Source organism: Labeo rohita, unplaced genomic scaffold, assembly GCF_022985175.1.
Source record: "Labeo rohita strain BAU-BD-2019 unplaced genomic scaffold, IGBB_LRoh.1.0 scaffold_30, whole genome shotgun sequence".
NCBI classification, from domain to species: domain Eukaryota; kingdom Metazoa; phylum Chordata; class Actinopteri; order Cypriniformes; family Cyprinidae; genus Labeo; species Labeo rohita.
The window spans coordinates 5,053,457-5,071,159 of NW_026129217.1; the positions used below are offsets into that span (position 1 = coordinate 5,053,457).

Sequence of the window (17,703 nt, forward strand, 5' to 3'; positions counted from 1 at the left end):
ATCATTACGTTTACTTTGTTTCTTTACACAGAATTATAATTTATATTCTTTATCCACTGATGATATGATCTGATGAGCATTACTGACTGTATAGGATTTGCTTTCACTTCAGCAATGGCTGTTGTGACTATGAAAAAACATAATTTGCTGCTCATCTGTCAATCATGTTACACATTCTTTACCAGCCCTGTCTCTGCTGATCAAAAACGTCCATTACTACCCCATTCAGTTATATACACACAACAAACACAGAAAACTTTTAACTACAAATGAAATATGAAACTAATACACTAATGATTATGAAACTACTCCTGTCATTCATAGTACTTGGATAATTTTAGGAACAATAAAGAATAATACATTTAATGTTATGCAATAAATGCCACAGATTTAGCAACTAGCTTTAGTAAAAAATACTACAACCCCCACCCTCCTTAGCAACTGTTCACATCATGCTTTTATTCACTAAAAAAAATGCTGAGCAAAAAATAAGCTAACAACAGGCTGACAGACATGACAGAACAGGTTACTTCTGATATGAAACAAGGTATCAGCTTCTTATTTTGTCATATTGTAAGAAATTCAAACAATAAACACCGTTTTATGGCTCCTTAATGTGTCCTGAAAGTAGTGATGTGCGGATCGATACTAAAATATCGATATCTCCGATACCAGCTTTGTATGTTCTAGAATCGATTATCTTATCAAAATATCGATATTTCAGTAATTTGAAGCAAATATGTAGTTTATTGGAAATAGAAATACAGCGGAAAGTAACCACAATTACCCTAGTTTATCTGAATAATGCCAACTTAGTCGGAACTACTTGTTCTTCCGCCTGCCAAGTCATGTGCGTAATATGGCACTGTACAACTGCAGAGCACGCTATAGCCACTCAGTCCGCTGCCTGGCACATGTTGTTCAGTCACGCTATCAGTCCGACGGATTGGATATGGCTGAACGCAAGCGAAGTTATGTGTGGAGCTACTTCACTTCCATAAACTCAAACGATGCGGTTTGTGACACGTGTAACAAAACAGTGAGGTACTGTGGTAATACCACAAACCTAATCAAACATCTACATATAAATCACAAGACAGAATATGACAACGTCATGACGAGGCGGTCAGAGGAGGAGGAAAGGAGAGGTACAGGTGCTGCTAGGGCGAGACAGACATCGCTTTCAGAGTCCTTTGGTGCAGCAGGCAGGCAATATCCAGGTACAGACTAGGGAGAAAATGAGGCGATGTGGCTATATTTTGGGGGCTTGGGTTTTTGTGACAATGATAAAACAACGGCAGTTCCCTGAATTGTTAAAACAAATTTGTTTTAGAACTTTGGTTGTACATACAGTTTCTATTTTATAAAAAAAATGCTGTGACTCAAATTGAAATGGCTAGTACAATACATAATTAGAGAAGTACCAAAATAACTTCATAATTGTCAGAACCCACATTTTTAAATTTCTATTTAACCATCAGTCAAAACAAATGAGATGGAGAATAATACAACTGAGAATTATTCTATTGATACAATATTATCTGTCTTCTTACCTATCAAATACTTCTCCTGGCAAACGTACTGTAAAGTCCAATGCAGCCTTGTCAATGTAATTTAAATGATCTACTCTGCTGAATAATTCTCAGTTGTATTATTCTCCATCTCATTTATTTTGACTGATGGTTAAATAGAAATGTCAAAATGTGGGTTCTGACAATTATGAAGTTATTATAGTACTTCTCTAATTATGTATTGTACTAGCCATTTCAATTTGAGTCACAGCATTTTTTTATAAAATAGAAACTGTATGTAAAGTACCATTTCCTTTCTACTTTGTGGAAGCTATTTTAAAAGTTTGGTTTCATAGATCAAGTAAGATCAAGCATTCAATGCAGTTTATCATTTAATTTGCCCTTTATATTCTATATTATTTGTAGATAATTCCCCAAGAGCAGCAGAACTCACAAGATGCCTGGGAGAGATGATAGCAAAAGACCTCCAGCCCCTGTCTATAGTGGAGGACCAAGGGTTCCAGGGATTTGTGAGAGCTCTTGATCCAAAGTACAAACTCCCAGGAAGAAAAAAGCTCACAGAGACTCATCTTGTAAACATGTATGATGAGTGTAAAGGGAAAGTAAAGTCATCTTTGCAAGATGTTAATAGTGTCGTACTTACCACTGATATGTGGACTTCAGTGTCCACAGAGGCATATTTGACTGTAACATGTCATGTCATTGAAAACTGGCAAATGAGGGAATTTGTTTTGGAAACCCATGTGTTCCATGGGCAGCATACAGCTGATAATATCAGCTTAGAGCTTAGGCGGATCACAGAAGAATGGGGCATAACTGAGAAAGTGGTTGCAGTTGTGACAGATAATGCTGCAAATATGATTGCAGCAGTACACAGGGCAGGATGGAGGCATCATCCTTGTTTTGCACATACACTAAATCTAGTTGTAAAGGACAGTCTCAAAAATGTCCCAGAAATGGTGAAGGTCCTGGAAAAATGCAGTGCGATTGTCTTGTCTTTTTTTTCACCACAGCAGTAAGGCCACAGAGAAGCTCAGGGATATTCAGAAACAGCTGAAAATAGCAGAACACAAGCTAATTCAGTCAGTAGAGACCCGCTGGAACTCTGTCTTTTACATGCTAGAGAGGCTCTATGAGCAAAATGAAGCTGTAACCACAGCCCTCTGCCTTTTAGGAAAAAATGCACTGTGCTTAAACGTGGGAGAATTATCCTTCATAAAGCAAACAGTTGACACACTCCAACCATTTGAAGAAGTAACCCGGGACATTTCAGCTGCAAAACATGTTTCAGTGTCCAAAGTGATTCCACTCGTGGCACTCATTCACAGGTCAGTGGCAGCTTGTGAACGTCAGGGCAGTCCACTTGCCACACAGCTAGCACAGCAGTGTCAGCGCAGATTTAGGGGTATTGAGAGCATTCACTGTCTAGCTGCCAGTACCTTTCTAGATGTTAGGTTTAAACATCTTGGATTTCGAGACAAAGACAATGTTGAGGTAATGAAAAACGCCTCTGCGCTGAAATGCAGGAAGTTTGTCAGACAGGAGAGTCAGCTTTCACTTTAACTCCAAGCTCAATGCCTACTGCTAGCTCTACCTCAGTGCCTTCTACCTCAGGGTCTAATCAGGGTCCTGCACCATCTGGTCCAGCTGCGACCAAAGGAGGGATATGGACCAATTTTGACAAACAGGTTTTGTCATGCCAACATCATCGGTCAGCTTCCACTGATGTACTCATTGAAGTACGTCGGTACTCAGAGGAAAACCTAATTCCCCGAGATAAGGATCCACTACTTTGGTGGCAAGAGCATGAACAAACCTTCCCAGCCCTGAGTAAACTTGCAGTCAGATACCTGGGAATCGTTGCTTCTTCTGTACCTGCAGAGAGAATCTTTTCAAAGGCAGGCGAGGTTGTGAGCAAAAAAAGGAGCAGACTCAAAGGAAAAACTGTTAATATGTTGTTGTTCCTAAACAAAAACCTGTGAATGAGAGAAATTTTGAGGGAAGGTTAAAAATCTTCAAGGGGGCTGGATTAACATGTCACTAAACCAAAAAGTGTGAATGTTTATTGTTTTATGTTAAGATGTTCAGGCAGGCGTTTTAAGATATACATGCTCAGATGCTGTCAATAAATATGTAAGTTGGCTCTTTTTTTGTATGATAATTCTTCATCAATAAACAAGAAGAACCCATAATATGTCTTGTATTCAGTATGAAGTGACACTTTTGAGTACACTACTTGTTACTTTAATTTCCCAAACAGTAATTTTTGGGCAAAGTATCGGTATCGGATCGGTATCGCCGATACTCGCCTTCATTTTACTTGGTATCGGATCGGATAGGAAACCAGTGGTATCGCACATCACTACCTGAAAGATCACTGTATTGCCTCTGCTCAAGTGACACGTTAAATGATATTCAGAGGCTCCGTAGTGAACGTGATTACGTCATCACATTTTGATCGCATTGATTCGTCAAAGGAAACCAATGCATTTCGTTCCTCTCAGCCAATCAGTCCCATCCCCGTACCCAGATTGATTCAAACTGTCATCTATTCAACCAATAAACACAGCTTTTGGACTTTTGAACCACCAATTACCATGTTTCTTTGGAAATTTGAACAAACTCATAGTGAAAGTAAAGTACGTTGTGCGTGCATGAAAACAAACACAAAATAACACACGTGCACGACAGCACTCTCTGAAAAGGCACAGAAAAACACACGACAGAGCACTTTGACACAAAACAAAATAAAAACAGGGATGAAACAGCGGTTTATATGGGATAACGCGCTAAAATTTATGTTTTCAAGTGTCTATGCGCTGTCCGATAAAACGCGAATACAGGCTGCACATCGATCCATTAGACTATAATATTATGGTAATTCTTCTTATATAGTTTATACACTTGCACAATTTTTTTTTGTCTGTTGCACTCTGTATATTTTGTGTGTAGTTTGTGAATCATTTGCACTGTTTGTATATTTGTTGCACAACACCATTTGTGCAGTTGTTTTCACTACTTGCTGCACTATTTGCGTTTGTTGTTCATACTCTGATTGAAAATATATTTCTTCAAAAAAAAAAACTAACTTTTTTTTTTAATTGCATTTTGTTATTACATAATACTGTTTCCATTTACTTTACTTAAACCATCTATATAGTCAATAAACTAAATATACCTCTTTTTCACTGAAAAGCACCTAAAACAATATTGTAATAAATGCGTATAACTTGCTTGGGGAATCTTATATGTAGATAAAACTTTATTTTAAAGCGTAAAACACACAAATACAACTTTCTAAAGAAAAGAAAAAAATCCAAACTTCATGAATTGTTGCTTGCGATTTTCTTACAATTTTGGAAATTCATTAGTTCTTACAGAAGACAAAAGGAAAATTGGGAATTTAAATTAGCTAGACTGAAACTTCAAGTTCTCCTGTTTACAATGATATATAACACTTCATGCTGACTGCTAGAATAGATCTAAAAAAAAAAAAGAAAATTGAAGGCGTGTCAGGTGCCCCGAAAATGTTCTACATCTTCAAGGGTTAAATAATATTCTAAGCATATTCTCCATGTCTTATGCTGTTAAAACGTACAGACAAAACGGATCAGTCTAGACCCCATCAGCAATTATAGGCATCAAAATTGTTGGTCCAAGGTTTTTAACCCAAAAATCGATACAAATCAGTGCAGTACAATTCTCTCTATATGTAAATACTTTTCAAAGAAATGTTGCAGTTTTGCATTTGAACACTTATAACAAGGTCATTTAAAAATATAGCCTTTATATAATGTACCCAAAAGCTTATCAATCCTAAAAGAAACCTGAAAACTTCACAAAACTAAAAAGTTAAATCATGCATCAAATGATTCTAAACAAGAAACTCCATGAAACTGCAATTATAACCACCAGATAGCAGCAAAAGACAACTAATGTGCTCATTCAAATTGGCATAACAGTGCTTTGCATTGATTATACTGTTTAATTCATACCTAGATATCAAACATCAAATCACTGTTAAAACATTTCAAATCACACTGAATCAAACTTTAACACTTCATTCATAACAATATATCATTTTTTACAATTATGGAAGATAATGATTGAAACCTAAAAATGACATATAAACTCTTAAAAAGACTAGACATTTAGTAAACATTTTGTCAGTTAGCATATATTACACAAAACAATGTGCAACAATGTCTGCACGTGTCTATATGCATAATCAGGCTTAATGAGCATTAATATAATAGTTTAAACATATAACTTCTGTTAACGACTGTGTTTGTGAATGTATTCTCCATCATGGATGTGTTTTAGTCTCAGACTCATATTAGTTAGTCAAGCAGTAATTGCTGCTTGCAAGTGTGTATACCCAAACTATGAGCTTTTATCCCAGTATTTATATTATTTTAATATATGTAACACAGAAATAATGACCATTATGTGGTTGAAAAGACTGTTTGTGTTGCTCTTTCTAGATCAGCAGCAGCATGAATACAGATTTGAATGTGTTTAATATCTGTTTTACATCATAAGCGTCAGTGCACCATAAGCAGTGCAATGTGAAACAGTTGTAAAAGACACGGCTGAATTATTGTCATTTAGCAATAAAATAATGTGAATGTTTGAATACACATTGCGAACGTTTAACAATAAATCATGCAACTCTGATTTAACTATTGTAAAATGTTTTGCAAGGATATCATCATGTTCTTGTGAGATCTTGTGCCATGAGGTCTTGTCACATCCCTATCAATCACTGATGATGTTAATGTTAATAACGTTAATATTCATTGCTCATTTTCTATAGCTGCTTTCTGAATAACCAAGGAAATGTAAGCATATTAAATACAAATTAAGTGATAGTAAAAAACATTTGGCTACTTTTAGGCTTATGCTGGAGTTGGTTTCGGACAATGAAACTAAGTATGTAAATAATTAAACAAATAAGCATGATAATATCATGTTTTTTTTGTGATTTGGCAGGCTAACAATACGACCACACACTACTGTAGCATCAACTATACCTTAATATACCCTTAACTATAAAATAGCAGATGAATGCTTTCACAAGGGGCATGGCAGTACTGTAACACCATCTAACCTGTTCACCAATCAGTAATCACAGCCAAACATGAGACCATGTTCTAGTGCACCCCTAAAACAAAATATAGACTTTTAAAAAGAGCAAAATAGCACCCCTTTAATGCATCATTTTTCTTTCTTGAGCATCACTGACCATTTAAACCGTTTGTAATAGTTTCAAATGACTCCCTCATCTGTCCATTATAGTCATTGTGGGAACAAGTTAAAATATACAAAAATGCTGAAAACCAAACAATTTGTGGGACCTCAATGATTTTTCTGAACAACTGCAAACAGTTTAACTGTTAAGGACAAACAAAGGACTCATGAACAACTGTCAGAAAACAAAAAACACAGCTGTGGATCATTCAAGTAAACACAGTATTAAGAATCAAAAGTATATAAAATTTTACACATGGTAATTTTTATAAATACAACTTTTTTGTGGACTATATATAAATATATTTTATAATAAATATCTTATTCAGCTTAGTACTAAATAAAAAATAGCATGTATTTTGTATGATCCCTCTTATTTTGGTAAAACACTTAACATTCTGCAGACTCTGAAAGGTGTATGTAAACTTTTGACTTCAACTGTACTTCACTATAGTGTATTATTTCAATACAAATAAATAAATATAAATAAAAGTAACATCTTACCTCAAATCAGATTTCTCCAAATCTTCTAAAACTCAAAACTGTGGGGAAAATAGAATAAAACATTTAAACAATTAGATTTAACAAAAACAGATGTACACTTCACGCTACATTTTACGTTTTTTTTTTTTTTTTTTTGCAGCATTGAGAATCCTGAAACTCCATAATTTCGTATGCAAGCTTCACTGAACATGGTCACTAAAGGCTTTTACTTGAAACTGTGCATGTTTGGACAGACAATGATGTCATATGATTACATGTTTACTTTGTTACACTACACTACACATCATTCACTTATTAACATCACAAAGCAAAAAGCTAACTGAAAACACACTGACAGACAAGACAGAGCAGTTTTCTTTAAATGTTGTCATTTTGTAAGAAATTCAAACAATAAATTCCGTTTTGCGGCTCCTTAATGTATCGTGATAGATCACCACATTGCCTCCGTCAACTAGAACATTAAGTCATCGTCTTTTCATATTTCAATAAAACATAAAATTAATTGATCAAATCGTCAGTCAGTCAAGCTCTTTGCAAAAGCTTGCCCATGCACCGCACCTGTTATATACAATATACTAACATATCTATCATTTTTCTATCATATATTTCATTTTTTTTTTTTTTACCTAACCTTTAAAAAGTAAAGGTAATATGTTCAATCAACAAAAAAAAAACAAACAAAAAAAACACATGAAGCAATGAACCATTACAACCACATTTTCCGAACATTGCAATACTAATCATTTATTAACTATTAATACTATTAAACTAAATAAGAACAATCACAACACCAAACATACTACAAACAAATCCTCGCATATCTTACCTTGTCCAACTACTAGACAAAATGGCTTCCTCGTGCAAAAGAAAAAGACGTCTCTGACAATGGAAGCCGCACCCTCTAGTGGATAGAATTATAAAAACACAATATAATTACATTGAAATCTGAAAACGATATTGTAAAGAGATAACTAAACGTACGCATTTACCTATTATTTAAAAAAACATCTTTATCTACAACAAAATGTATGACTGTGTATATACATTTACACTGTGTATACTATGGTCTGTCTGTCCTGTTTTATGAAAACTTTAAACTCCTGATAGTTTAAACAAATATCATATTTTAATATAATCCTACACTTGACCAAAGAAGACACTTTACAATCTTAATTATAAATTAACTTTACTTCTGGACATAAAATGCTAATTCTGTGCACATTGTTTGTTGTAGATATTTGCTTATTTTATGCACTGGAGATGTCAGATTGAAATAATTTAATACTTCTAATATTTTTCAATTCGTTTTTTTATAAGATTATTATCTAATGTAGTGTATGCATTCATTTTTATTAACACCCATCTACCAAACCACAATATTCCATACCACTAGATGGCGAAAACTCATTGTTACGTCCCTCGTTATTATCTAGGAGATTTATTGGACGCACCACACAATAGTTGCATGTATGTTTTGTAAACGGTGAAAAAAATCTTTACAACAGGGGGAAAAAAAACAAACAGAGCCACCGACAACCACGCTTAGTCACAATTGTTTTTACTTGTGCAATAAAGTGAAATAGGGTGTTTAAAAAACACAACAAACAAAATACAACGTTTTGGTTTCCACGGAACTTCAGGCGGAGAGGAAGGAGCGAAAGAGAGGTGCCAAAGAAAAAAACTTAACAAAAACAAAACAAAGAACCCCAACTAACTATAGTATTAAACCAGCATAAGCTAGCTATCAACAAAAGATACAAAACAAAACATCTTCAGCGCACAGGACGCTATAACTAAACTATACTTACTATCAAACGAAAAAGATACATAACAAGTACCATCTCTCTAAGCCTAGTGTGTCTATACAATAAAACACTACGTGATGAAAACATGTAGGTCGCGACCTGCTTACCTGGCTCACAACCCCTCCCGCCAGTACATGATGTTTTACACAATTGTTTACCAGAAGCGGCGCTTGGTTTTAAGTATAGCAAACACACTAAGACAAAAAGAAACCGTCACCAAAGTGACCGACATGAACTTCCAACAATGAGCAATCCACAAGCTGAAAGTGCAGCAACTACAAAGACATCACACAGTCTCTCAGACTGGCTTCTCACAAGAGAAAACCGTCTTCACAGAGCAAAAGCCATCCTCAGCTGATTCGAACAGGTGTGTAACTTTTCTTTATGAACAATGATTGGTGGCGCGATCCCGTACGTCGCTGTCTTGCGTCACCGGATTGACAGGCAGTTCCTCCAATCAGGTTGCACACCTAAAACAAACAGTACACACAGACACACAACTAGAGATATGCAAGAATATGCAGAAAACACTTACGTAGCAGCGTATACGTAACACTCATCTAAACAGAATTTTCGTGTCTAATTTGATGACGCAATTCCTCCCTAATTTCATGGCGCAATTACACCAGCAACGGAACATGGAATCGGAAGGCTACTGAACGGAAGTTGTGAAGTCGGAATCCACAGCGGGACAAGACACGGTCTGATTATTATTAAGTTATTTGACGGCATTTGGCATAATCTGATTTGTGACTGGATCTGGACACTAGAATGGAGATATGTAGTGGTGGTGGAAGTGAGGATGAGGACATCGATAATCTAGGGTTCAGGAGATCTAGTAGTCAAAAGCATGGACAGGGGAGAGAGAAAAGATCCTTAGAGCAGGATGAAACTGAGGGCGATAGAGCTGTAAGAAGGAAAATGTGTCAGGAAGACGATCTGAGGGTCTTAGTTAAGTTTAAAGAAGGGGGCGACATAAACGATGTTGGTTTGTGTGCATTAACATACGGACTGAAGAAAGCGCTGGGAGACAGAAATGGCAAAGATATTGCGGGATGGTAGATTATTGATCAAGTGTAAAAATATTGGACAAAGGGATAAGGCTCTTAAAATTCAGTCAGTGTGCAAGAAAGAGGTAGGTGAGGTTAGGAAGTTTGGGGAATGGGGAACGAAAGGGGTTATATCAGGAATTCCTTTGGGGGAGAAACTGGATGAGCTCAGGAAAGTTATCAAAGGAGGAACAGTAGTGAGTTTGAAAAGGCTTCAAGCTAATCGTAATGGTGAGAAATTGGATAGCACGTCTGTCCTCCTAGGGTTTAAAGAGCAAGTGTTACCAGAAAAAGTAATGATAGGCTATATGAGCTTCTATGTACGGGAATATGTCCCTCCCCCGATCAGATGCTATAAATGTCAAAGGTATGGGCATATTGCAAAAGTCTGTAAAGGTAAACAGCGATGCAGGAAGTGTGGAGGTGAGCATGAATATGGAGAGTGTAGTGATAGGGATGAAAGGAAATGCTGTAATTGTGGGGGGGGACCATACGGCTGCATATGGTGGATGCCCAGTAAGAAAAAGGGCAGTAGAAGTCCAGCAGATACGGACAGCAAGGAATCTCTCATATGCTGAAGCAGTTAAAGCAGTTGAAAGAGACAGAAAAGAGGGGGGGCAAAAGGAAACCCAAATGCAAGGTCATGAAGGAGGAGGAAGGGATAAGGAGGGAGTAATAAGCACTGAGAAATTAATACTGTTTATAGCATATGTGGTTAATTGCACTGACCAGGCAAAAACCAGAACTGAAAAAATTAAGATAATAGTTAAAGCTGCATCCAGATTCCTTAACATTGGGAATTTGTCATGGGAAAAAATACAAACAGAACTAATACAGAGTGAGATTAATGAATCATCACAACCATCCCTATGATTCCCTTTTTAATACTTCAATGGAATGCCAGAAGTCTGGTCACGAATGGACAGGAGGTAGAAGGTTTTTTAAATGAAATGGAGCATAAACCGGACATTATATGCATACAAGAAACATGGTTAAAACAGTCACTGGAGTTTGTCATAAAAGGATATACAAGTGTCAGAAGAGACAGAAGGGAAGGGAATGGGGGTGGTTGTGCTATATTTGTCAGGCGAGGAATACAATATAGAGAAATAAAGAAAGGTAATGACTTAGAATTTATTGTAATAGAAGTTTGGACTGGAATGGGCAGTGTGAAGGTCATCAATTTCTATAACCCATGTAGACAGTTGGAGGTGGAGCAGTTAGAGGAAATTTGGGAGAATGTAAATGGGAAAGCTATCTGGTGTGGGGACTTTAATGCACATAGCACACTCTGGGGAAACAAGGATGATTACAATGGAAGTGTGATTGAAAGTTTTCTGGAAGAAAAGGGTCTAGTCTGTCTAAATGATGGTTCAAGCACTAGGGTTGATGTGGTAAGGGGCAGCGAATCTGCTATAGATTTAACCATGGTAACAAGTACAATAGCAGATAAGTGTAGTTGGGAGGTACTCAGGGAAAACGTAGGAAGTGACCATTTCCCTATAATTATTAGGGTAGGGATGGAATTGGAAAGAGCAAGTGAAGTGAGAGAGGGGAAATGGATTTTAGGGAAGGCTGATTGGGATAAATTTGTAGAGTTAAGTGAATATGAGCTTTTGAATGTTAATAAAAATCAGAGTGTTGAAAAATTATGTATTGACTTTAGTAGCAGTATAGACGAAGACTAAGACTAAGCCAAAAAGTAGGAATAAGATAGTGCCATGGTGGTCTGAGGAATGTAGTGAAGCCATTAAAAAGAGAAACAAAGATTTTAAACCTTTAAAAAGGACGCATAACTTTCAGAATCTGATAGAGTATAAGAGGTCACAAGCGAAGGTAAGACAAATAGTTAAAAAGACAAAGAAGGAGTATTGGAGGAAGTTCTGCAGTTCTCTTGGACGCACAACACCCTAGAACGAGTGTGGGGAATGATTAAGAAGATGAGAGGGAATGGAAGGGAATATGAATATCCAGTAATGGTAGAAGAAGGTAAAATCATTGTAAATTGTATAGATAAGGCAGAAGCAATAGTAAAAACTTTGGCTAAGGTACACAGTTCAAGAAACTTAAGTCCTGAGGAGATAAAAGCAAGACAAGACACAATGGCAAAGTATAGAGTTGAGTTGCAGGAGAAGGAAGGGGAATGAGTGTTAAATAGTTTATTTTCACTACAGGAGCTGAACAGCGCCTTGAAGAAGGTAGGCAGGTCTACACCAGGAATGGACAAGATTTGCTACTCAATGTTAGAGAAACTGAGTGATGAGGGTAAAGGAGTGTTGCTTGAATTATATAATAAGGTATGGGAAGAAGGAGTACTCCCCCTATCCTGGAAGGAATCCACCATTGTCCCAATAAGGAAACCTGGGAAGGACCCCAAAAGCCCTGGTAGTTATAGGCCAATAGCGCTAACCTCCCAAATGGGGAAAACTCTTGAGAGAATGGTTAATGATAGACTTGCATATTATCTAGAAACCAAAGGATTAATACATAACTATCAGTCAGGTTTTAGGAAAGGCAGAGGCACTATGGACCCATTAGTAGCCCTGGAGGATGTAATAAGGAAGGCTCAAGTCAATAAAAAAAAACTGTTATAGCAGTATACTTTGACTTAGAGAAAGCATATGATATGATGTGGAAGGAGGGGTTGTTGGTCAAACTGTCTCAGCTTGGAATAAGAGGTAGAATGTGGCGATGGATTAAAAGTTTCCTATCAGGAAGGAAAATCAAAGTTAGAATTAATGGGGTTTTTAGCAATGAGTATGAGGTTGACAATGGTACCCCTCAAGGAAGCATAATAAGCCCATTACTATTTATTGTTATGATAAATGACATTTTTAAGAACATAGATAACTCTATAGGTGTTGCATTATTTGCTGATGATGGAGCTATGTGGAAAAAAGGAAGAAATATAAACCATATTGTAAATAAGATGCAGCAAGCAGTAGACATGGTACAAAAATGGGCTCTAGAGTGGGGCTTTAGGATATCTGTGGAGAAGACTAAAGTTATGTTCTTCACAAGGAAAACTATAAGTCAGGACTTAAAGATCACAATTTGTGGCAAAGAGTTGTTAGACACTTTTACAACATTCAAAAGAATGTGGGAGGGTGCAGAAACTTACATAGGAACACACAGGAAGAAGATGTGATCTCTAGAATGAGGCTAGGCCACACAGGTTTGAACAGCACTTTGTTTTTAATGAAAAAACATGGTGATGGCATGTGTAGTGATTGCAATACTCAAGAAACAATAGAGCATGTGATAGAATCCTGTAATAAGTACCAGTATGAGAGGCAGGAGTTACTTAGGTGCCTTGAAGCTGAGCAAGTACCCTTAAGGCTTAGAGTGTTATTACAGAGACAGTCTGAAGAAGCATGTTATAGTCATCTGTTCTTTTTCCTAAGAGAAACGGGTCTACTAAGGAGAATATAACTGCATTATTATTATTATTATTATTATATATATTTTTTAGTATTATTATTTTAGAGAGAGTAAGTAGTCCAGATCCACACTCCTTTTCAGAAGGTGGCGGTAATGCACACCATATCGTCGCTGTCGGGCGGAAACCTCGTATGTCCAAATTTAGTCAATTTCATATTTTTTCACAAATCGATGCTATTGGTCTGTCCCCACGTGGGTCTGTTATTTTCACAAATTATTAACCAATCTAAGGTGTTGAAAATAGCTTGAGAGCAAATCTCTTAACTCCATTGGACACTTCAACTGTCTGAGAATCCTCGTAACTCCACCTCTTCTTCACTTTGTGGGCGGCAGAAACTTCGCGGCATTTTGTCTCCTCAGCCCTCAAGATTGAACGTTTCCAGAAATCCTCGTCGAGCAACGTCCTCTGAGGTAAATGTTTGAGGTAAATTATATTATATATAACAGTTTTATCTCGATCTTGAAGCAATGGTAGTGCTAAGGTGTAATGCATCGTTTCTGAGGATGCTAGATTTTTCTTTCAGCTAGGTCTAGCATTGGACGGTAGCTATCTTATTGATTGAAATCTTCCATGGTTTTGTTTCTGACGAGAATAATGAATTTAATGCACACAAAATGCCTGCCGTTGACTTACTTAGTCACTATGCATTGGTTTTGTCGTCATGTTTGGTGAGATAGCTAACCTGATTTTCGTGGGGCTTTAAAGAAAAAAAAAATCGCGACCCCCGCTAGTTCTGCCGCTCGTCTGAGGAACAACATAATTTAATGTAACTTACTATGTCAGGATTGTAGCTTACAATGTTAAGGCACGCCGTCATGTTAAACAAGTAACCTAGCTGCCTTTGTCGTCATGTTCATCACAATCTGTATTTTAAAAGCGCTAACGTTATATAAATAAAGGTGACATGACTTTAAGCAAGCTAGCTGGCTTCTTGCCTCGTTATCATACGTAAACATGCCGTATAACTTAGGGAAATGATCATTTGACCTTTATTCTTTTTTTTTTTTTGCAGCAACCATGTCTGTGTCCTTAAGGGAACTCTGTCAGATGGTCAATGTGCCATATGATCAGGCAAGGGCTCTAATAGAGAGTGAGAGCTCTGATGGAGAGAGTGTAGAGAGAGAGGAAGCAACAATGGAGGATACAGTGATGGAGGATACAGTGATGGAGGACACAGTGGTGCATGCTGGTAGAGTAAATTTCTGAGAGATAATCATGATTTCACATGCCAAAATTTATGAGTTTTATGCAGATGGATTTCACAACAATAGACATTTGTTTAAAAAAATATTCACACTAATTGTACCATGTGTTTGAAAAGATTTATCTGGTGGTCTGGAGGGAGAGGAGGCCTCGCTGCTGGCTCCAGAGCAGGTGCAGTTTGACACGGGTAGGTTAGATGCTTTTCTACAATTTCTCATTAAAGAGTTAACACTGTTGACAATGTATAAAGATGTAACTCATTCATGCACGTTTGGTTTGTGTGTGTATTTCGAAGTTTTCAATCGTGGAAGGGAAGAGGACTCTAATGCAGAGGAAGGCGCACCTCCAAGGAAAAGACTGAGAGCTGAAAAAACCTGGAAGAAAGTGATCAACAAGAAAAGAAGAATGGTTGGGAAGTCATACGTTGGAAAACAGAAGCAGAAGGAAATAATGAGGGAGCCACGGGCAATTGGGCCTAGATGTTCATCAGCAGCATGTGCCAAGTCAGCTAAACATCACTGCAGTGCAATCGGCACGCCTGAGAGGAATAACATTTTCAATGAGTTCTGGCAACATATGACCTGGGAGGAGAAGAGGATGTATGTGCATGGTTTAATTGATGTGGTCCCCGTGCAAAGGAGAAGAGGGTATGAAAATTCTCGAAGATCAAATTCTTTTTTTTATTTTTTACGGGTCAGCGGGCAGAGAAGACGCGTCTGCGAAAGTATGTTTTTGTCTACCCTAGGAATAGGCGAGTGGTCAGCCCTTAACTGGGCAAAGGAGGGACCCACACAAGCAGACACAGAGGGACAAACACACAGCAACGCACGTCGTTCAGTGGCAGGCCATGAATTCATTCACAGCTTTTTACAGGATCTCCCAAAGGTGCCCTCACACTACTGCAGATCCACAACATCCAAACAGTATCTGGAACCTGTGTTTCAGTCGATGGCTGATCTGTATGCAGTGTATTGTCGCGCTGCAGCAGAGAAGAATGCAACACCTTTGTCAAGGCAAGTGTTCACAGATGAGTTCAAGCGTCTCAACCTAGGCCTTTACCACCCAAAAAAAGACCAGTGCAACATCTGTTGTGCTTTCAAGACCGGCAACTTACCTGATGACGAGTGGCAGCACCACCTCCTGCAAAAAGAAGAGGCCCATGCCAAAAAGTTGTCTGACAAAACAAGGCCAGCAACAACACTATGGTCTTATGTATGGACTTGCAAGCCCTCCTTTTGTGCCCAAAGCTAAAAGCCTCTGCCTTGTATTACAAAACAAAGCTTGCAGTTCACAATTTTACTGTGTACAACATGCTGACACACAGTGCCACATGTTATGTCTGGCATGAAGGTGAGGGATCCCTGTCTGCCAGTGAGTTTGCTTCATGCATTGTCGACTACCTCTCTGCACACACTGAGCCTGACACATTTATTCTGTGGAGTGACGGCTGCGGGTATCAGAACCGGAATGCAGTTCTAAGCAATGCACTTCTTCAGTTCTCTATGAAGAAAAACAAAGTCGTCATTCAGAAGTACCTTGAGAAAGGGCATACTCAGATGGAATGCGACTCCGTTCACAGCGTCATCGAGAGGCGTCTGAGGGACCAGGATGTGTATCTCCCAGCAGAGTATGTTAACCTGATGAAGAAGGCCCGTGTGAAGCCTCATCCATATGAAGTCAAGTACATCGACCACACCTTCTTCCAGGACTTCACCAAGCTGAGGCTCTGCAAGTCTCTGCGCCCTGGAGTAAGGCCTGGTGACCCAACTGTCCACGATATCAGAGCCATCAGGTAATTACCAATGTAAATCTTATGCATGACATTATGATGTTGCATATTATTTTATGAAATCTTACAGTGATTATGATGTTGTGTTATATTTTGTGCTATTAGGTACAACAACAATGGAACGATGGACTTCAAAATAAACCACTCTGATGACTGGCACCAACTCCGAAACTCCACCTCAGACAGCCACACAGTCACCCCACTCTATTCAGACCGCCTGAAGATCAACGAGCTGAAATTCAAACACCTCCAAGACCTGAAGGAAGTCATCCCAAAGGATTTTCACAGCTTTTACAACAATTTGCTTCACTAGCTTAGAAACTTGAAACTTGATAAGAAACTTGGTGATTTTCTTTCTTCTGCTGAACACAAAGGAAGATATTTTGAAGAATGTCAGTTATCAAACAGTTAACTGGACCCACTGACTTTCATAGTGTTTTTTTTTTTCCTACTATGTAAGTCAATGGGTCCAGTTAACTGTTTGGTTACTGACATTATTCTAAATAATTATCTTCCTTTGTGTTCAGCAGAAGAAAGAAACTCTTGAAAACAACTTGAGGGTGAATATATTACAGAATTTTCATTTTGAAGTGAACTATCCCTTAACACAGGCAATGTAACAACACACACAGAGCACAGATACACGCACACAGACAAGGGCTCACCCTACTCACAAACACTCAGTAATGGGCTTAGTAAAGCAAGCCTTGTCTGTGTGCATGCATCTGTGAGGCTATGTGCGTGTTGTTACATTGCCGTCATATTGACTGTTAATCTGTTAAACTATGATATCAGTTAAGATATCAGATATTTTTATAGTTTTGATATCAGATATCAATAATATTTATTATTTATGTATTTATGTAATATCTACTTTTTTACTAGGCTTATTAATAGACATACATGTGCATTGAAGTTTTTAAATGTATCTGATATAATACTTGAATTAAATTGAATGATTTGGATACCACCATTAAATTATTGTTTTTATTATTATTTTATTGACTTAGCTTTTATTTTTATTATTATTTTACTGTTCAGCTGTTTGGCCTACTTCTAGACTATGCCTCTCTTGACACTGTGCATGTAAAATAGTAGCAAGTTTTTATTTATGGGAGAAAAAGGGCTG

At 37.5% G+C, this 17,703-nt stretch overlaps 2 protein-coding genes across 2 annotated transcripts in view; both read left to right on the forward strand.

The window, feature by feature from the left end:
• LOC127160189 (uncharacterized) overlaps positions 1–17,703 on the forward strand; it is a 311,509-nt gene that overhangs the window by 269,838 nt on the left and 23,968 nt on the right. The gene's annotated exons all lie outside the window — the stretch shown is intronic.
• LOC127160196 (uncharacterized) lies at positions 13,926–16,737 on the forward strand. The gene is made up of 5 exons (XM_051102852.1): positions 13,926–14,771; positions 14,904–14,972; positions 15,081–15,432; positions 15,531–16,577; positions 16,680–16,737. Exons 1-4 carry the CDS (start codon positions 14,600–14,602, stop codon positions 15,553–15,555), a joined length of 618 nt encoding a protein of 205 aa, XP_050958809.1. The 5' UTR covers positions 13,926–14,599; the 3' UTR covers positions 15,556–16,577; positions 16,680–16,737.